The following is a 21,367-nucleotide window of genomic DNA, read 5'->3' as shown; positions in this document are numbered from 1 at the left end:
TATTTGGAGGGGCGCCTGGGTGGCTCAGTCGGTTAAGCGTCTGCCTTCGGCTCAGGTCATGGTCCCGGGGTCCTGGGATCGAGCCCCGCGTCGGGCTCCCTGCTCCGCGGGAAGCCTGCTTCTCTCTCTGCTGCTCCTCCTCCCACTTGTGCGTGTATGTGTGTGCGCTCTGTCTCCCTGTCAAATAAATAAAATCTTTGAAAATAAATAAAAACAAATAAAACCCACTTTATCCACTCACAGGTACACACGCATGCACATACACAAACCCCCATGACAGCTTTCCTGAAAACTCTTCTGCGTGTTACCGTCGCTTCGGGGGGAGGACATTTTACGCACCAGGTCTTCCCGTGCCAGAACATAGCTCAGTCTCCAACTCCCATCTTATCACGTTTTGCACAATCTGATTCTTGTTTCCTACACATCCTGCACCTTCACTGCCAAGACTGTTCCTGACTTGTGGATCATGGTTACTGAGAATAAAATAGTTTTCCCATTTCTAGCTAGTAACTGCTAATGGGTCAACGATTTCAGTAACTGCTGAAAGCATCACTCAGAAAAACGTTGCTCACACAACACTGGGAGAAGAGGGGATTTAATGAGACTGTCGCGTGAGCCATTAAACAATTAGAAGGATGCATGGAAAAACATACAGCAAACGTTACTAACTTCTATCTCTGAGGGATACTTCTCCTTGAACCTCAGAGAGGCAGTAATGCAGCTACTTATATTCAGCCTCGGTGGAAGGAGTGGTCACCTGCACAGGTGGAGGCCTTGCACACGGTGCCGCCGCGCACACACCAGCACGCACGGGGGCAGGGCCGTCTGGTGCTAGCACGTATCAGAGACCCACTGTTATTACACCACGATGGATGCTCCAGCAGGTTCAGAAATACAGGGGAGAGGCTCCTCCACTTTCCTCGGTTATGTGAGGGGCCAGTGATCCTCTGTGTCTACAGGCAGTGCCCACGGATTTGAGTTCTTTCAGTCGCTGCTTTACTGACAGACGACTCAAGCCAGGTAGCAGCTGGAACACTGAAATATAAACCGCCCTCCTGGGGGTCAGGTGCACGACAGGTGCGTGTCGAGTGCACAGCACAGCTGCGTCTGAGCAACATAATTCGATCAGTTTCAAGCAAACCAATTATAAACTGAGCAAATGTTGGGCCTAAAGAAAGAACAGACAAAGCAGCAAGCAGTCTGCCTCAGAAAAAACAAACGATGCGGCAGAAACTTCCGGAACAAGCTGTAGCATACCCTTGAGCCCCAGCAGCACCCTCCTGCCCCCAGGCCTCCACGGACTCCGTGTCGCGCCCGCCACCCTCACCTGTAGATGTGGACGTCCTTGCGCCTCCCGATCCGCTCGCACCACTCCTGGGCCTTGGCGTCCATCACGGGGTTCAGGTCGTTGTCATAGAACACCACCGCATCGGCCTCCACCAGGCTCACGCCTGTGGCGCGGCTGTGAGTCGACAGAATTGCACAGAAAATCCTCCTGTCTCTGTTGAAACTCCTCATCAGCTCCTGAGATGAAGTAAAGCTCTCGGGTTAGCTCCCCTGGTCAAAGCGGGCACAGCTGGGGCACATTCTGACGCCTACCAGCCAGGAACAAACGTCTGGCCCTCTCCCGCTTACCGATCACAGACACCCCCCACACTCTGCACATGCCAGGCCTCACTGACAAAAGGAAAACGTCAGCTCCCACCTGACATGGACTGTCAGCTCAACCCGTAGGCCCCAGGAGAACACAGAGTCTTCCCGGGGAGGGACGTGTGCTCGGTCCTGTACCCTCAGGCAATGCCAGGGCCTTCACAGCAAAAGGCCCAGGAGTAAGGCTGAGGGAGCAGGGAAACAGGCCCTGCAGTGATCTCAGCACCAAACCCGACTGTCACAGGGACCCCTCTTCTTCCCGGGGAGTCCGCGTGTGATCTGTTACATCACTGCCGAGGAAACCCGTCTGCCAACCCCATGCTGCACCTCCTTCTAGGCCCTCTGGGTGTGCGCGCGTGTGGGCTCACACGGGCTGGCAGCCTGCTTCCGGCAGGAGCGTTCTGCTTGTGCCACTACACCCCATGCTGAGCGCTCTAATGACCGCCATGCAGTCCAGCCCACGGCCGCTCGGGACGGCGCCACCCAGCAGCACGGCGCACGCACGACCTAGCGACCCATTCTGCGGCCGCATGTGTGCATGGCTCCAGGGAGGAGCGGTGGAGCCGCACGCCCCACACCATCAGCCTGACTCCTAGAAAGCTGTGCAGCTTCACGCCGTCCAGGAGGGCCTGAGATCACTCATCTCGCTGTGCTGACCCAAGCAACGCACCTTAGCCACTCTGACAAGTGACAGGGGCACGCCATGTGACCTGCATTTCTCACAGGGTGCCTCGTGGGGGCTGCGCCCACGCTCTCACCCCCTGGCTGCGCCTCAAGCGCGCCGACCTGCTCCCTATGGCCGCAGGCCACCACGCCCCGGTAACAGCGCGCACCCCGTAACAAGACGCACGGGCTGCAGACTCGCTAGAGCCCAAGGACGTGGAGCGGCCCCTCCCCTCATTCCGAAGGGCCGAACACAGCCCAGCGCTCACACGGCTCTGAGAAGCCAGGGCAGAGAGTGCAGATTCATGCGAACGACACTGCACCGTCGACGGGAACAAAGGAAACCCCCTCTTCCTTACCTGCCGTTGCTCGCTATTGGCGTTTTCATCGATCCTGATGTAGGTGAGGTAATGGAAGTTCAAGAACATTTCTAAAATGTCCAGCATGAGAACCATCTGTGACAAGATCAGCACTCGACGTCCTTCAGACTTCAACTTCTGAAGTAAGATGGCTAAAGCTTCGAGCTTTCCTACGGAGTGGACAACATCAGGTTTCTCACAACCCAAGGCAAGGAAGGCCAACCTCAAGGCCAGCGCAGACGGGAGCCCCGCAGTACCTGAGTCAAACTGGACCAATCTGAGCTCAGGAAACCGGAGGGAGCGCAGGGCGGTCATCCGCTGCAGCTGCTGCGCATAGGGAGCCGTGTGCTCTCTCAGGCAGTGCCTCAAGATCCTCATCCTGTGGCTGTAGAGGGATGGCGGCCTCGCCACCCACAAGGACGGGGGTGCAGCCACCACCGGAGGAATCACACACACCACCCTGAGAAGCAGAAAGCACTGTGTCGCACACGCTGCCCACAGCGTCTCCACCAGCAGCTCATCTCAGGAAGCAACAGCTCAAGAAGGAAGCGGGCAGAAACTTCCAATGGTGGAATGGTCAGAAAAGCCAGGGTGCCTAATTACAGTCACCACCGGGGTGACATGGCTGCTGGCCCACACCATCCATCACAGCAACCATGGGAGTGGGTCCCGCCAGTCCTGGCCAACAACCACCCCCCAGATGGAAACAATCAGCGCAGGGCACCCCCAGAGACTGCAGGAAAGGGCGCAGAGATGGCGCATTCCCCATGAAACTCGTGTGTTCTGATGGGAATCTGGGGGTGCAGGTGCTGCGTCTCCAGGATGGTCTGGGGGGAGAATACGAACCCCAGAGCTGGTACAGCCACTGTGCCACCAGGAGGGAAGCCAGACTTAGCAGGAAGGGGCCCTGCTGAGAGCAGCACAATGACGACTCGGATGGGCCATTACAGCATGTGACACATGCCCTCCAGAACTCTGGATGCCACCCACGCCAGGACAGCCTCACTCTGGAGGTCAGCTCAAGCTGCGTTTCCCTGACTTGCTCCCTACCACATGCAAACAAAAAGGCCATCTAGCCCCAAAACATGGGTGGACAAAATCAAAGCACTAAATAAATGGAGAGCAATTCCACGTTCACTGATCTGAAGAGTCCACACGGCCAACACGTCCGTTCTTCCCAACCTGACCTAAACATTTGGTGTAATCCTAATCCAAACTTCAGCCAGTTACTCGGTAGATTACCAACACACTGAACCTAAGGCTAACATGGAAAAGCCACAGGCCGGAAGGCCCACACAATACCGAACGAGAACAAAGCTGGACAAGGGACACTGCCTGGCACCGGGTCTCTCTGTAAAGGCACAGGGATCATCGAGACAACGCGGTGCTGGTGAGGGAACAGGCCAACAGATAGGATGGAGGGCCCGGAGAGAGGGACAGTCACCTCAGCTCTCCCAACAGAGCGGAGACTATCTCTCAACAAGTGGTGCTGGAACAAGTGGACACCCACACGCAAACACACGAGCGTGAAAGACTCAGCCAGACATCCTGGCTTCCTAACAGCGCTACCCAAGAAACCCCAAATAACCACCAACCAACATAAATTTGATCAAGCCTCTGAATCCAGCAATTTACAGACAACACGGGGAACAAAGCAACATGTCAGATCATACCTTGAGCAACCAATTCAGCAAATCCAGATTCTGGGAAATTCTACAGGGAAAACCACCAGGTTTCCTCAACAAATAAATAGCAAGGGGAAAAAAAAGGCAAGCTAGAAGCACAATCTACAGATTAGGAGCTACACGACATGTATCAGTCAACTGCTACGTATTTACTTTACTGTGATTTTAATGTGAACCATAAAAACATTTATGAGACAACCAAAACCGTGCGTGTGGAACAGACGCTTAACGGTATTAAAAACTGTTCTTTTTTTTAAGTGTGATAATGGTACGGCGACTGTGTTTCTTTCAGAGCAGAACAAAATCTTATACAGGAACTCGTGTTTGTCCGGAACTTGCTGTAAATAGTCTGTGCCTCGGGGCAGTCAGCAGGTAAAACAAGACTGTAAGTGTTGAAAGTGGGCTATGGGTACACTGGGGCTCACTGCGTTATCCTGCTTACACACATCTGAAGATTTTCTGAAATACGAGAGTCTTTAAATGGGGGAAAAATGAATCTAGACACAGACCTAGTCCCTTCACAAACACCAACTCAGACTGGACCGTGGATCTAAAGGGGACGCAGCCAAGGGGCCCCCAGAAGAGGACGCAGGGCGAGCCCGGGTGACCAGGGCCCGGAGAGAGGGGCAGGCAAAGATGACTTTCCAGGCCTAACCCCGATGGCATGGCCCGTGGGAGGACAGAGGGCTGGACTTCAGCAAACCTAAACGCTTCCACCGTGTGAAAGCCAATGACACGAGGAGACAAGCCACAGATGAAGAGAAAGTGTGGAAAACACCTCTGACAAAGGACTGTCATCCAAAACACACAAAGAACTCTTAAAACCCAACAATAGAAAGAAAACCCGTTTAAAAAATGGGCCAAAAACCCTAACAGACACCTCTCCAAAAAAGAGACGCACGTGGCAAAAAGCTACGAAAACAGGCTCCGCGTGGTATGCCCTCCAGGAAACGCAGATCACAACAGCCATGAGACACCGCTGCACGCGTGTGAGAACGGCCAGGACCCGCAGCACGGACCACAGGGACGTGACGAGGGGCTGCAGGGGCGCTCGCTGCTGCTGCTGCTGCTGGGGGTGCAGAAGGGCGCACTCAGCTCGTCTGCTGGACCATCTCCTACAAAGCGAAACACACTCCCACCAGATGATCGCACAGTCACGCTTCTGGGTTTTATTCAAAGGGACTGAAATTTACGTTCACACAAAAACCTACACATGGACGTTTACAGCAGCTTCGTCCGTGACTGCCGACACTTGGAAGGAACCAAGACATTCCTCAGTACGTGATGGACAGACGGGCGCATCCGGAGAAGGGAGCGTTATTGGGAGCTAAAAAGAAATGGCCGTCAAGCCACAGAAAGCTATGGAGGAAACTTCACCGCTCCTCGCTGAGAGAAAGAAGCCCATCTGAAGAGTCCGCAGCCGATACGACTCTGGAAAAGGCACTGCTAGGGGATAGTAAAGAGGTTGCCGGTTACCAGGGTTTCATGGGGAGGGGCGACCAGGCGGAGCACAGGGCTTCAGGGCAGCAGGAGGGCTCTGCGCGCTAATGCGGTGGATGCGAGCCGGGCCACAGGAGCGCTGCCGGGTCCCCACGATAAACACTCGGCCACGTGCACAGAGCAGAAGAGGGAAAGAAAACCCATCCTCGGGCTGGACCTGACCTGTGCTCAAAGCAGGGAACGGAGTGCAAACAGCATCGACACTAGGTGGGGCAAAGAGGAAGCCAAGACGCACGGTGGGCGGGGGGCGGGGCTGGCCCAATAGCATCTCTGTTTTTGTTTTCTCTCCTAGAGCTAGTTTCTGAATTTAACTCTTAAATACACGTTTCTCACCATGCAATGTGAAGTTTTTCATGTGGTTTTTAAATAAAATGTTCCTTTAAAAGAACATGGAGAAACTCATCAACCACACAGTGGTCTGTTCCACGTACCCAGAATGTACCCAGGCCAGCCAACGTTCACCCAAGTGCTGTCCAGGGACCGGCCCAGTGCCCAGGGGAAAAGAAAGCCACCTCAGGAAACAAAGCCCTCCCGGAGGGTGGAAAAACGGGCCGGTGCCAAAGCTGAAGACCCAGGAAATGACTCAAGACAGACGTCTGAGAATAGCTCGCAGAGAAGGTGACGGGAACAGACTCCGTGACAGGACGACAAGCAGTGCCGGAGGCCCGCGGGAGCCTGTGGAGGAGAGCGAAGCGCAGGCACACACGCAGGCTGCCCTACCTGTCGATGACATCCTGCAGGCAGGCTTGCCGTTGGGCCAGCGTCAAAATCAGGTCCTTCTGACCATTTGAGGGCGACGTGTGAGCGCTCGCTGGCCCGGCACCCTTCCGCTGACTGCTGTCAGAAGCCCCGGGCCAAGGTGTCTGTTCTCGGCTGACCACGGAACAAATTCGCAGCAAATCTCTGCCATAGACGGGGGCTCGCGAGCAGCGCCGCTCGTTGACAAAGTAGATCTGGTCCAGTCGCTCTTTCAGAAGTCTGCTCTTCTCCTCCTTCGTGGGAAAGTGTTAAAAATGGTCACTGAGGCCCAGGGCCTGGTCTCGCCAAGCCCCGTGGTGTCACTCGCGCACGGTGACCCTGAGACACCCGTGTCCCCTTCTACGGCAGACCGCCACAGGAAGGAGGCATCTGTGTGCCTCAATGTGTGTCTCTAACTGAAGAGCCTCTCTCCAGACACGGTGAGATTTCTAATGCCGGGGAGATGGATATGAAAACGTAAAACGTGGAAGAGAATTTCTGTAACCACGAAACCCAGTTTCCTTTGTTATGAAATGTGCTCTTAAAGTCAAATTCTGGGATTCAGAGGGATGATGTGCTTTCAAAGGCATGTACGTCGACAACACCATTAAATATCACAACCGTCCCCCCAACAAGCAGCTTCTGAAAAACAACTTCCACGGGTGCAGGAGGGGCCCGGGCCCCACACGGTGCCAGTGTGGGTAGGGGCCATACCTGGGTTGGCCCTCCAACAGGCGAGGCTGGTTTGGGGGCCATTCCAGGTTCTCCAGCAGCCAAGGGATTGACCGCCACTCGCCCAGGCACACCAACTGCAAAGCAAGAGGGAGGAGATGGAACGCAAAGCTACGGTGGCTCTGCAGACCCGTCCTCGGGCAGCTCGCTCTCACAACGCATTGACTCAAGCCCTCATCACTCAGGCCCGCCCGCAAAGCACTCCGCTCTCCGGCCGTCATCCGAGCCATGGGCCTGTCTCTCTCCACTGGTGAGTGCCCAGTGCGCTCAGAGGAAGCACGCACACCTGAGGCCCGAGATCATCCTCAATGCCTACCACACAGCGCTGCAGCCACGTGGCCACGCACACATGCCCACACATGCCCTGGACTCCACCTGCCCGCCTGCCCCCAGCAGGGTTGGCGTTGCCCGCGTCCTCCAAAGCAGGATGGGGCCGTCGCCGCACCCCAGCGGCCCACTGCCAGCAGCCAGGCCAGCCGCGTGTTCTGACAGACTGCACGGGAGGCACTGAGGACTGGCGGGGCCTGGGGTGAGACAGCCCCTTCGGGGGACAGCTGGGGGCGGGGGAGGTGGCTACTGCCTTGGGGGGACAGGCGCCAGCAGCAGCTCTGGTGGGGTGGGAGGGGGCCTGGAGAACAGAACCAGCCACGGGTGGAAACGCGCGCCACGGCTAGAACACAGAAGTGCTGCCCTCCAGACCCCACGGCACGGCCCCACCCAGTGTCCCCACAGACAAGACAGAGACCGGGGCTGAGCAGGGACAAGGGCTTCGGGTCAGGAGGGGTCCCCCTGCTGCTTCCACCCACGAACCCCACCCGCCTGCCCAACCTCCTCAGCAGACCGCACGAGGCTAGGCATGTCTGGGAGGGCCAGACCGCGGTGGGAAGCAGGCCATGGACGGGCCAGATGGAGAAGGGCCCAAATCCTGTCCCATTACCTGTCCCGGGGGAAATTCTAGCACGCTCACTAAATGTCCGTGTGACCTTAGCAAACCAAATTTCTCATGATTCCAAGCTTCTTGTCAGAACAAAAAGAAAAAACTCTAGGCGAGTGGAGACCAGTCATATTCCAGATTCCTCTCAGAGGGAAAGGAGAGAGAAAACAGACCAGGCTGACAGTGGCCCGTCTGCGGAGAGCAGAGACCGTCCCAGCGGGATTTGCAGCTTCTGAGACGTAGCCACGGGCACAAGTCATAAACAGCTCCCTGTTACCTTAGAAGCAAAGTCTCACAGAAAGAAGCTTCAACGCGTAAGTGTTCCCGCTCAGGACACTCTACCTGGCGCGGTCACGGGGGCCGGGCCTGGGCCGCCGGTCGGGGGCTTGCTTCCCAGGGCGTTGAGGGCGCCCGCCTGAGACATGGTCTGCACCACCACCGGGCCCGGCGGTCGCAGGTACGGCTGCCCTGGGGCAGATACAATCTGAAGAACGCTGCCTGCAATCACAAGAGCACCGAGAGGGTCACGGGCTGCGCGTGCCGCCTCCTACCTGCTACACGCAGCCCATCCAAACACACAGGAACAAATGAAGCCACAAACCAAACATCCAAATTCAGATTTACTCCAACAAGGCAGCACAGAGTTCAGTTACTTGAAAAAAATGAGAGTATTTCATTGACAGTTAATGGAAAACTAAGGAACACAGTCCCTTCTACTTAAAGTCAAGAAAATGCTCCTCTATTCTTTGCTCTTCCTGACTTCGGGCAATGCAGTAGGCACCCAGGATGGGTCTGTCAGGCCTGCCTGAGGCCCCAAGCCAGTGCCAGGGCAAGAGTCCCAGCTCTGGATCACACGTGGTACCGGCTGGCCCGTGAAGCCGATGAAGGAACGTCCAAACACGCCCTCTAGCCTCAAAGCTCAGCTCTCTCCGCACTTAGTTTAATTAAGGAGCCACGTTCCGCCTTTTGTGTGACGAAGTCTGACATCGTTTACTCTGGAGGAACGTCCCCATGCCGGGTTCCGCGCAAAGCAGAGCCTGCCGGAGGTATAGACAGATGGCCTTACCCCTGTGGCCAGAAAACTGAAAGAACAGGGAATTAGGCCAAATTACAAGCTGTCTTTGCTGCAGGCTTCCTGGGGCCTCCACTCCGGTGTGTGTGACCTTCCAGCGCCCGTACGGAGCGTCCCAGTGTGGGCTTACAAGCGTGGCTCACACCCCGTCCCGGGGGTGCTGCTGTGGGTGCCACGTGTGGCCTACGCCCACAGCCAAGGGGGGCTCAAGCTCTAAGCCGCTACCATCCAGTCACTTAGGGCTAATCCCAGGGTGCCCCTCGGACTGCCCATCTTCTGACAAAGCAGTTGAAAGCAGTTACCACAGGAATACGTCATGCGCAGACAGAGGCCTGAGAGGCTTTGATCTAGGCATCAATGCTGTAAAACCTGTACATGAAAGAACACAGCTTCTACATAATTTGCTAGTCCTGTGGTGGTTCTAGGACAAGTTATTTCACGCTAAAATTAAAAAGTAACAAATAACTCTATCTTGATTTTAAAAATAGGGAATATTTGGGGCACCTGGCTGGCTTAGCCAGTGGAGTCTATGACTCCTGATCTCGGGGTCGTGAGTTCAAGCCCCACACCAGGCACAGAACTTACTTAAAAGAGTATAAAAATAAAAAAATATAAAAATGAGCAACATTTCCAAAGAACCTGTTTTGTCAAAAAAAAAACTACCAGCTACACAGCACACGTCCACCACAGGCAAGCAGGTGCTTTGCTTGTTGCCCGGCCGGCCCTCTCAACACCCCACAAGGGAAGGCTCATGCAGGCCGTCTCCAGGTGAGGCACCTGAGCTCCCAGGGCTGCCTGACGCGCCCGAGTGGCAGTGGCAGGGGAGAGACCAGGCCGAAAGCAGGGCACGGGGCGCTGTCCCCTACCTTGCAGCTGTAGGGGCTGGCCGGCGGTGAGCTGCCGAAGCTGGCTGTGCGACAAGGTGAACTTGTTCCCCTGGAACTGCAGTGTCACCGGGGTCTCTGGCTGGGCGACCCGGCTCTGCGGCCCCGCCAGGGAAGCCAGCTGGGCTATTTTGACCACCTCCCCACCTGCGGAAATGCAGAGGAAGACGGGATTAAAACCTCTGGGAGAAGTCTGCAACTGTTCTACTGACGACCATTCGTCGTCCAGAATGACCGTCTGCGGTAAATGGAAGCGTCATGGAAACGTTTCTTAGGTATTGCTTCCTAACGCTTTCAGAAAATAATCATTTTAATAGAAAAGAGAAAATTAATATTGGATCTTAATGGTTAATTTATTTAATCAGAACTGGTAGAGATTTTCGATATCAGATCTTAATTAACCAAACTACCAACCTTTTACTTTTCTCTCCAACCAATGAAAAAGCAGCAAACGTCAAATACAGCAGAAATCTATTTGTAATATACCTTGGAACTATCATATACTAAGTATCAACCTCTTTTTTTTGTTTGTTTTTTTTTTAAGATTTTATTTATTTGACAGAGAGAGAGAATGACAGAGAGCGAGCGAGCACACATGAGAGCGGAGAGGGTCAGAGGGAGAAGCAGACTCCCCGCTGAGCAGGGAGCCCAGATGCGGGACTCGATCCTGGGACTCCAGGATCATGACCTGAGCCGAAGGCAGTCGCTTAACCAACTGAGCCACCCAGGCACCCCTCTAATATCAACCTCTTTAGAAAACTTTCAAAATGTGAAAAAGTACGTGTCCAATTCAGTGCACAGAGGTACACAAGATTATACCCCTCCGAGTGTAAGAGAACGGGTCACTAGCGTAAACACATCACACAAACGTGGCTGTAAGAGATAAAGGTTCCCACTAACTTGGACTAGACTGTAGGATTCGATCTAGAACGCTGACTGAACAAATGCCAGACTCGACACTGCTTAACACATCGTTTGTGAAAACATAACTCGGATGGAGTCCTGTGCACTCGGCTCAGAAAGGTACTACCTGAAGGCGCTGAGTGAACGCCAGGGGTACAGCGTTCTGCCCCCCAATGGCTGATAGTGGAATATAAACGCTCCCCTCAAAGAAATCCATGCCAGAATGACTAGTGACACCATACAGAGAACAGTTAGCAGAAGACCAGGAAGAAACCCAGAGGCCCTGCCCCCCGAAGCTGTGCACAGGAGGGACGACAGGAGGCACCGGGACGTGCGTGTGCACAGAGTCCCCAGCCCTGCTCCGTCCACACAGAGCGAAGGGCAGCAGGGGGCTCTGCCCGAGCTCAGCTCCCATGGCACGGCCCCTGCAACAGCTGTCCCTGGCAAACAGAAATGTCACCCGTGCAGGGGCTCCCTCCCCCAGGCAGCCAGCAGGACTGTAACTCTTCACTCCCTGGCAGTGGAAGCAGCAAGGTCTCGTCACAATAGACTAGCCCGAACTCGGGGTCTCCCCGTGACATCCGCCCCCCAGCTTCCCAGAGAGACCTCCACACACTGGTCACAGCCACCAACGAAGTGCTCGAGGGGACGTCTGAGAAACGGTGCCTACGACCGTCTGCCTAAGGGCACTTCCCTACAGCCCGATCAGCAGGGGCACATGAAAGATATGCAAATATGCTAATGACACTGGTCACAGTAAAAAGACCTAAGGAAATGTAGTAATATTGTGACGTTTTCATCACCAATTTATTATGAGACGTCTCAGCTGAGCAGGAATTCACTCCAGGCTTCAATGTGATCATAAGCGAAAGAATCAAAACAAGTCGTGGTTTTTAACAACCGGCACCGGTTCCCTCGCTGGCGAGGACATTACGTGCTCTCGCCTGAGTACCACCTGCTCCCCGGGCTGAGCCCCGTGGCCGACGGAACCAGCCTCTGGCTGACACTAAGGACAAGTGAGGCGGTCAGCACACCAGCAGAGCATGCGCGGGAGGAAAGCAGAGCTGATGTCCGGGGGTCAGGAGAAAGGGCAGAGGAGGACAGGGCCCTGACGCTGGCCCTGCAGAGGGCGTCCCTCTGCACACCTAGGGCCAGAAACGACAGCGTGGCGAAAGGCAGAGCCCGGGCGTGGGGTTAGGGAGACAAAGGGAGTGGACAGCAAGGCTCTTTACACACGCTGATCGGAACACAACTTCCCGTGGCAAAGACGTGGCAGAACCGGGAGGGGCGAGGCCACTTACTGGGCAGGCGCGCCTGAGCCTGCGAGGTGAGCACCAGCCCCTGAGGCAGCGCGCTCTGCCCCGCCGGGTGCGAGGGGGCCTGGGGCGGGGGCGGGGGCGGGGCCCGCGGTTTCGCAGGATGGGCTGGGCTAGGTGCTGCGCTGGAGGTCGAGGCGGGCGGCTGTCTCGGAGCGGGAGCGCCGGTGGAGGCCTGGGAGGTCTGAAACGGGGCTGCCGCCACTGCAATCGATAAGGTTTGTTTGTGCAAAGCCGTTAGAGGTTCTTCACGAAATGCAGTATTTTAAACCCGAATTTCAAAGAAACAAAACAAACATTTCATTAAAGTCTCTCAGATGAGAAACCCTCTCTTAAAAAAAGGGGTGGGGGGGTGGTTTATGGGGTGAAATGGAACTTTCTCTATCTGCTGTGCGGTGTTCTCTGAGTTCATCAGCAGGCCACGCAATCCGCTTCCGCAGGGCACGGAGTGCTGGGAGCCAGCCGGTCCGACGGGGCTGCACCCCACCCGCACGCCCGGGGCAGCGCTGCACGTGCACGGCGGGCCGGACGCGTAGGAGCCAGTGACGGAGGCTGGAACACCATCCCGTTACCTTCTGCCAGTCAGCCCTACCCTTCTTCACAGTGACAGTCGGGCTACGTGCAAGTGGGGCCCCACACTCGAGAGCAGCCTTCCTGAGCTCCCATGCACAGTCGGACACGCACGTCCCTGCGTAACAGAGCCTTTGCCGAGGCTCACCTTCAGCAGCATGCCAACAGCGACTCGACCAAGACTGCAGCGTCTTGTTCGGGGAAAAACTCCAGTTTCAACAAACCAAAAGGCCTGAAACTCCTGGGTGAGCCACGTGAGGTGTAGTCTGGAGCAGGCAGCCTGTCCCCAGGGGCAGGGGAAGTGCCAGACGCTCCATCCACAAACACCCTCGGTAACCCCGAGGGCACGCCAGCACGTGAGGCATACCTTTTGCATCTGGATTTGCAGAGAACGTGGCAATCGGTGGCCGTCCTCGCACGTGGCCCTGCGGAGTGGCCGTGGCTGTGGCAGAGGCTGCTGTCCGGGGTGGGTGTGTGCTGGGGAAAGCCACGGTGCGACCCTCGGGCTTCTGGCCATACTGCACGGGCTGAAACAACCTGGCAAGAAGGCGTGTGCGCCACTGAGACACGGGGGGCTTGGGCTGCCAGAGATGGTGACGGTCCTGACTCCCGGTGCAGCTCAGAGAGGGGCTGGGTCTCCAGACAGGCACCGAGAAGCTCAGCACAGGTCCGGGGGAGGTGCTGACCACCCTCGGGACACAAAGTGGCAACGTCTACCCCGAAGCTGGGGGACACGGCGCTACTGCGTACAATGCAAGTGGAGTGGGCAGGAAGCCACATCCAACAATCAAGTGACAAGACAGCACATGTCACGGTGGCTGGAAGTGGTATCGGCGCCTTGAAGGCGATGGGCTAACACCACCAGCGGGGACTCACGCCCATGGTCGCTGTTTCGGGTGTTACCACCCAACACTCTTTAGAATCTTTTTACCTGGAAAACCGTAATGGCAGGAATTGTCTATTTTCAACTCCCCCATGCCAGGCACCAGCTAGAAACAGCCAGGAGAAAGCCGACGACCTGGAATCAGGCCGGCCCAGGAGAGCCGCAGCCCCACCGGCACACGTGCGGATCTAACGGAGCACTGCAGGCCCCCACGAGTGTCAGGCGGACGGTGGTGGGGAGGGCACGTGCACAACAGGCAATGGCAATGGGCAACAATCTGCACAGCTGGCCCCTTCTCTCTAAACTTCTCTTTTCTTGTTTCTTTCTCATTTTCAACCCAACCGTGAGATGTTCTGTATTTCCAACTTGCTGGATTTAACCTATCTTACTAAGTCATTTATTTCCACTTCATCATTTCATGCGTTCTGCCCCTCCCAGCCAGGTGGCACCTACAAACTCCGGTGTCCTTCAGAAGTCCCCGTGCTGCTGTCAGGGGTGGAGCCCTCTGCCCACCACCCAGAGTGCACCCTTGCCCGGAGACAGCGGCCACCAGAGCATACACCGGGCAGAGCAGCCAGACCTCCTCCCCACACACACCCCTCCCACACCTCCCGCATCCCGGGGCTGCTTCACCAGCACCGCCAGGCTGTCCCTTAGGAGGCCGAGGGGCCACACCGTCCCACCCGGGGTGCAGACTGCCCACACAGGCCACATGCAATGAGCTGCCCCACAGACACTAGGGACACCAGCAGAGATTCCAGAAGCAGGCAACCCAGTGAGAGGATGGCCGTTTCTTCCCCCCCACCCAGCCACAGCCGGGTCCTCGTGTGAGCTCCCGCCACACATCCCAGCTCTCCGTGAGGGGCTGTGGGGCTGGGTCCTTCCAGGGAGGGGAACATCACCGAGCCCACGGCTGATTCAGGGCCAGCCAGAACCCAGGTGGGGACTCTGGTGAGCAGGAGGCAACGCTCCAGGCCACACACCTGCTGGGCTTCAGTCTCAGGGCTGCTGGCCTGCCTGGCGGGGGTGGCGCAGTGAACAGCTCGTCCATGAGTTTCCGTGTCACCTTCTTCTTACACAGCAATTCTGCTTCGTGGCGAGTCATTTTATTCTCTAAGCCGATAAGATCAAATATAGAGAGATCTGTTTCCTAAGGAGAAAAACAGCAAAGTTTTGCTCTGGGAGACTGGAGGAAAATGGGAACCCAAGCACATTCCTGATAGGACGGCCAGGCCTGCACAGCCCTGCCCCCTGGGATGCGCCCTGACGCCATTCCAGGGCTCAGGCAGGCTGCTGGACCACAGCATGCCTCAGTGTCCCCATTGTTAGGAGCACCCCACGTGGCAGCTGTGAATGGAGAAGGCAATGCTTGGAGAGAGACTGGACTCGGCAGACAGGGAGGGGGTTCCGGACAGCGCGAGAGCCAGGCCACGTCGACAAGGGGCGCCTTGGGGGAGAGACCCATGCGTAACAGGGAAGCAGAGGTGGGCACGCGACATGTCACTCGGTCCAGAGCCGTGGGGACGTGCATTCCAACGGGCAGGACACACTGCCTGAATCCCCAGCTGGGGCAGACGCCCCGCATGCCCAGCAGCCCCACAAGTGCTTTTCTAACGAGAAAGTGCAGTCGCACTCCCGCCGCGACGTTGAGCATCAAAGGGGACGACGACGGCAGGTGCTGACGAGCCCTCCTGTGTCCTTGTACACGTGTGGGGGTGTGAAAACCGCCCGACCGATCTTCAAAAGGTTAAACATGGAGTAGGCACATGACCCTACGATTCCACGTCTAGATATGTGCACAAGAAATATGGAACCTATGTCTACACAAAGCTAGTCCATCAACGTCTGCAGTGACACTACTCACAATGGCCAAAATGTGGAAACAACCCAAGTCCGTTAACTGATGACCAGATCAACATGACCCTTCCGCACCAGAGAACACGAGTCAGCCTTAGAAAGGAGGGAGGTCGGGACACACGCCACAACCCGGATGCCGAAAGCACTACGCTCCCTGAAGTAAGCCAGACACAAGGACCACGTGGTGAGGGATTCCATCTGTACGCAAAGTCCAGGAGAGGTGGACTCACGAGGCAGGTCAGGTACGGGGCTGCCTGGGGCAGGGAGGGGCGGGACAGGGGAACGGGAGGGATGGCTCATGTCTGTGGGTTCTCTCTTGGCAATGACGGAATATTCCGGAATCGGCGGTGATGAATGCAGGCAGGTTCAGCTGTCTTCTCACTGCTGTCCCAGTGGCTGGAAAACTATTGGACACCCAGCACACCTCAAGGCTTGCCGAACAAATGACAACAAACACCACGACTTAACACACACTGAGTTCTCGGAAGCCAGGCACACGTAAGGTTCTTCCCATGGATTCAACACACACAACGGCCATGGAAGCGCACGACTGTCCCTGTCCTGAGGGCGCTCCGCCCAAAGCCCCCCAGCCAGTGTGGGGGCCGGGGGACACAAGGGCTCTGGGCCCAGAACACATATCAGGGCCCCGCAAACGCGCACAATTCAGGAAGAGGACCTCACCGAAGACCTGAGAGTGGCCCGTGACGGCGCTCACTGAGACACCCACGTGTCCTCAACAGGCCTCACCGTGGTGGGGACCAAGCTCCCCTCCAAACAGCCCGCACGCCATGCCGTTTCCCATGCTCCGACAGCACATGCGATACTAGGAACCCCTCCCCTGCTATTTCCGAGCCGTGGCTTGTCCCCCCGCTCGGGCCAACTGCAGATGCAGACCCCGTGTCAGCCGAAGGCCACCCAGCACCAGGTGATTCCAAAACACAGGATGAGCACGTGGAAAGCAACCTCCCGGAACCACGGTAGCTGCAACTTGTGTGGAACCGACGTCGGGGAGACACGTACCTTCCAGGAGTCTCCGTCGAGCGCCTTGAGGATGAGGGAGGCAGAGCGGTACTGCAGTGGCCCCGCCGTGTAGGATGACTCCGGGAGCCGGGGCTCCACGAGCCCAGGGTGGTTGCAGATCCTCTGCAGCCGCAGCAGGATGCTCAGCACGTCCACAAAGTGCCCACTCTTCAGCGCCTCCTGGGTTCTGCTCTCAGGAAAAAAACACCAGCGCTACCATCAGCGTGCGTACTGTGTGCGCTGCTGAGTCCAGAGCACACAACTGCCTCGCTCTCCCCAGCTCTGCTTTAGTAATGAGTTCTCTCACAACGCTCACGTCCCAACTGCCCTCCAGGTGGCTCTGGCTCTCCGACTCACTCACTGTCCCCCCGGAACAGGCTGGGGGGCCAGGGAGCCAGCAGTGGGGGTCAGATGGGCACGCAGCTCCCCCTCTGATCCTCCCCTCCCAGGGGAGGACGACAGTCGACGCGGACAGCAGTGACGGATCTCCGCCCCACGGTGCTGAGTGCCGTGGAGCAGGGGAGGGCACCAGGCAAGAGCACCGGACCTGAGGGAAGGAAGGCCCCTCGGGTGGGACGCCAGCCCCGGCCCTGCAGCCACGAAGAAGGCAGACACACGGGCTAACCGCATGCGGACCAGGACCACGCAGCCAACACAGTCTAAGCAGAGACCTCCAGGGTCTCCAAGTGAGGAGGAGGGCACAGTGCCCCCAGCAGCTGAGGAAGGAGCCGTGGAGGACAGGCCAGGAGGCAGGCTGATCCACAGAGACCGGGGGCAGACGCAGTGGGATGGAGGGACAGACGGGGGCAGAGAGAATGGCCAGCCTTCCAAGTGAGCAGCAGGGCGACGGGCTACGGTGCTAGAGGATAGGACAGCCCAGAGAGCAAGGGCTCTGGGGTCGCCCTGGGGAGAGCAGGTCTGCAACGCTCCAGGGACAGCCCAAGCAGCCACGGGAGAGCGTGGGCCACTGGGGAGCGCGGCGGTAGGCAGGCTGTGCCAAAAGCCAGCAGAAGCCCACACAGGCAGTTCTCAGCCACAGCACAGGGGCTAAGCAGGGCGGAGACGCGCACAGAGGCCGCAAGCTCGGCTCTGGAGAGCGGGGGGGGGGGGGGGGGTATCTAAAGTCACACCTGTCTGTACAAGGACACGCTTCCGAACAAAAGGCTAAAGCACAAGTGACACCCAGGACCCCGAGAGAAGCCCCTGGAGGGGAAGAGGCTCACACACAGCAGGTCTGCGGGGCCCCCAGGAGGGAGGGGGAGACGAGGTCTGCCGAGAAGAGGGTGCACCTCACGATGGCAGGAACATGAGACACGGCCACCACAGAGTGGCCAAAGTGAAGCTCAGAACCCCCTCGACGAAGCCAGACCATCACATCAACATGCAGCGAGGACACCTGTCGTCAGGAGCTAATGTGAGCTCAGGGAGAGACAAGCTCAACACTTCCCATTTGACTTGACCGATTCAGGGGAAAAGAGGCCCAGAGACACGAAGGGGGACAGTCACTTCCTACTGCTCCATCGGGAGCAGAAGCCACACGACAGCCTAGGTGTGCGGTCACCAGCATCCCACATCCACAGGCAGGACTGACGTCGGCACCCGCCCGCTCCCAAGGCAAGCCCAGCATGCCCATGGCCCAGCCCTGAAGAGCGATGGCCCGGAGATCCTGAGAACGCGGTCTGCTCCTGGCGAAGGAATGTGAGGGGAGCCCGACAGCCGAGCACGGGGCTCCTTCCGCAGGAGAGCAGCGCCCTCCACCGACCCAGCCCTTCCTAACCTCCCTCCAGCCAGCACCTGGATGGGGAGCTGCCCGACAGCCGGCCCGGCGCGGAGGGCTCTGCGGATCCTACCATCCACGGAAACACTCAGCCACTGCAGCGCCACTGATGCCATTTCTCAGGGACCGGGAAAGCATACCAGGGAGTAAGAATGCACACTTACGTTCTGTCCTAAAATTCTCCACACCTAACCCAAAAAAACCAATGTGAACGGCAAAACCGTGTCCTAAAGGCTCTGCACACGCACACTGTCCCGATGATGCTATGAGTGTGATGATGCGATGCCCACAAGGGGACGGCGCCCAGGGGGCGCAGCAAGACCAGCACGTGCAGCCTCAGGGCAGCTACCCCGGGAGGAGAGACCCAGGCGCTCAAGCGGCACGTGCGGCCTGCGCGAGCCTCGACTGAAACACCACGAGCCTCGCCCATGAATTCAGGGAGCAGGCCGGGAGCCAGGCCGGTGCTGGGTCAGCTGGGCAGGTACACGGAGCCCGGGCGAGCGCAGGTTCCAGACGCCGTCCCCACAGACGGCCAGGTGAGGGCAGAGGCCCAGCGCCCCCAGCTGGGCAGGACCCGCAGGTGCGAAGCCGGCTTACCCGGGCTGCAAGATCACGTCCTCGTACAAGGCCTTCTGCCGACTCGACAGGCGGCATTTCAGCACATGCTCGTACTTCTTCGTCAGCTGCTTCTCCACGTCTCTCTTAGTCCTCCTCAAGATAAAGGGCTGTGTCACCTGAGAAGAACACCAGTGTGCGTCGTCCCCTTTCCAAGACGACGTCACCACACCCAGCCCACAGCAGGGCACGGCGCCGCAGCTGCCGCCCGCACATACCCGGTGCAGCCGGATGACCACTTTGTGGTAGTAGTCCTGGTTCTCGTCATTCGGGGCCTTCAGGGGCAGGTGCAGGTAGGGCCTGGAGATGCCAGGGATGAGGAAGTGCACCATGGTCCAGAGCTCCAGGAAGGTGTTGTGCAGGGGCGCGTCAATCAGGAGCAGGCGCTGCTGGCTGTGGGAGAGTGAGAGGCGACAGCGCCCATGGCACCCCGGGAAGCTGGCCAGAGGTGCGCTTCCCGTGCAGACATTCAAGGACAGGAACAACAAGCTCACAGGGCCACCAGGAAGGGACCTGCGGCCCCCACGCACTGAGCGAGGGGAAGGGAACTGGGTAGCTGAGAAGCAGCTCGGTGTGCCCATGACCACACGCACCCCTCCACCAGCCACACCCAGGACCCCGAGCAGGGCATGCAGGTCAGACCTCCTCAGGGTGAACACGGCCTCCCAGTGCCTCTCGGTCATGCCGCGGACGCGCTGCATCTCGTCGATGACCAGGCACCGCCACCGCACGCGCGTGAAGGCCGCGTAGCCCCTGAAGAACTGCTTGTAGGGCGCGATGCACACATTGAAGCTGTTGGGCTCCGTCCACTCCTGCAGCACATAGAACAGGCTTCACCTGCGGCAGCACCCCCTCCGGGCGCACAGCCCGCCGCCGCTTACCCTGACCTGCCCCTGACCGTGCCGCCCGCCACGGCCTGCTCCCTGCCGCATGTCAGACAGCAGAGCTTGTGTTTTCAGGACCTTGTCCTGTGGGAGTCTACAGTGCTCGTGAAGACAAACCGAGAAGGTGCTCTGAGGCATGAACTACGGTTTCTGGAAAACAGGTCACCAGAGAGCGTCATGAAGGGGAACCAGCTTTCATGGGATGCAACCCGAGTAAGGAAACTACTGAGAAGGGGACGGCAAAGCAGGAGCATCCACGCTGCAAGACTACTTTGTAAGCTTTCGAGAAACAGGGAAACAAACTACATCCCAAGGTACTCACTTCTCCGGTAAATACTACTCAACACAACAGTCTAACAATGAGGCAAATGTTTATTTTCAATGAAAAACTGTAGCCTCTGGTACACTTTCACTCAGAATCTGATGCTAGACAGAACAGGGCAGGAAGAAGAAACCCCGGCCAGCTCTGCTCCCATGGCCGGCCTGCGCGTCACCTGTAGCCCTACGGGGTTGTTCCCACGGGAGGCACCTCACGAGACCCCGGCTCAGAACTTGGAGCACACCCCAAGTCCCCGCTCACGCCTGTGGCGCTCACTGGGCCTACAGGTGGGAGGGATGGCTCTGGAAGGAAAGCGGCCGTGGCCGGGCGTGGGAGGAGCAGTGTGCATGGGGCTCTCCTCGCCGGGGCAGGCTGTGCTTTCAAGGGGCTCCAAACCTAGGAACGCCTTGAAGGCCTAGTGTCTCACAAACCAGGGGTTTACAACAAGTACACAAACACATCTCGACATTCTGAAATCTGTCTTCTATACAGACAAGATCATTCCTGTCCAATTTTACTTCATGTTTAAAATAAGATACCTGTCTCTTTGCTTTCAGTTCTCTGTGGCTGCCAACATATAAGAGGGTTTTGAGCCCAGGGCACCAGCGCTTCAGCTCGAGCTCCCATTTGAGGATGTTACAGCCTCTCACGACCACGAGGTGAGGGCCCCAGTTACCTACAAAGGAGAGAAGAGACAGGACTTTCCTCTTGAACCAAAACCATCTGACAAGCCCGGACAACTGGCGCTGTGCTGAGCAGAGACGTGGGGCAGGTACACGGGGGAAGGCCCCGGGCATGACGCGGAGGCGTACTCCTCCATACCACGCAACCCCCAGACCTGCGGCCGAGGGGCGGGGGGGCCTGACACACAGCAGGTGCTCAACAAAGAGCTGCTGAGTGGGGGCTGAAGAAAGTATTTATTCAAAAATACAGTGAATCCCACAGTGAGCACAGGGAAGAACGCGCATCTATGAGAACAGTGCCCAGAAAGCGAAGGAAGCATGCT

At 57.4% G+C, this 21,367-nt stretch overlaps 1 protein-coding gene and 1 non-coding gene across 10 annotated transcripts in view; both read right to left on the bottom strand.

Annotated features, from left to right (window-relative positions):
• Positions 1 to 21,367, bottom strand: part of EP400 (E1A binding protein p400) — a 98,163-nt gene that overhangs the window by 33,720 nt on the left and 43,076 nt on the right. For 8 of the 9 annotated variants that reach the window (XM_028095830.2, XM_088019548.1, XM_028095832.2 and 5 more), the window contains 15 exons: positions 20,901 to 21,037; positions 19,801 to 19,970; positions 19,377 to 19,551; positions 19,141 to 19,277; positions 16,767 to 16,953; positions 14,873 to 15,039; positions 13,374 to 13,543; positions 12,422 to 12,640; positions 10,200 to 10,364; positions 8,604 to 8,759; positions 7,310 to 7,404; positions 6,578 to 6,849; positions 2,930 to 3,132; positions 2,673 to 2,842; positions 1,328 to 1,524 (listed from right to left, as the gene is read on the bottom strand). In XM_028095830.2, coding sequence (XP_027951631.2) covers positions 1,328 to 1,524; positions 2,673 to 2,842; positions 2,930 to 3,132; positions 6,578 to 6,849; positions 7,310 to 7,404; positions 8,604 to 8,759; positions 10,200 to 10,364; positions 12,422 to 12,640; positions 13,374 to 13,543; positions 14,873 to 15,039; positions 16,767 to 16,953; positions 19,141 to 19,277; positions 19,377 to 19,551; positions 19,801 to 19,970; positions 20,901 to 21,037 — 2,620 coding nt within the window. The remainder of the gene's footprint in view (positions 1 to 1,327; positions 1,525 to 2,672; positions 2,843 to 2,929; positions 3,133 to 6,577; positions 6,850 to 7,309; positions 7,405 to 8,603; positions 8,760 to 10,199; positions 10,365 to 12,421; positions 12,641 to 13,373; positions 13,544 to 14,872; positions 15,040 to 16,766; positions 16,954 to 19,140; positions 19,278 to 19,376; positions 19,552 to 19,800; positions 19,971 to 20,900; positions 21,038 to 21,367) is intronic. The other variant, XM_088019550.1, reaches the window with a different exon arrangement.
• Positions 1,715 to 1,844, bottom strand: LOC114202572 (small nucleolar RNA SNORA49). Its single transcript, XR_003607820.1, has one exon. It is a non-coding gene; the product is annotated as a small nucleolar RNA SNORA49 (small nucleolar RNA).

This window comes from Eumetopias jubatus, unplaced genomic scaffold, assembly GCF_037043125.1.
Source record: "Eumetopias jubatus isolate StellerSeaLion01/CBP00866 unplaced genomic scaffold, mEumJub1_p1.0 scaffold_16, whole genome shotgun sequence".
Taxonomy (NCBI): domain Eukaryota; kingdom Metazoa; phylum Chordata; class Mammalia; order Carnivora; family Otariidae; genus Eumetopias; species Eumetopias jubatus.
The sequence above is the reverse complement of the archived record's forward strand: the minus strand, read 5'-3'. Positions and strand labels throughout refer to the sequence as shown.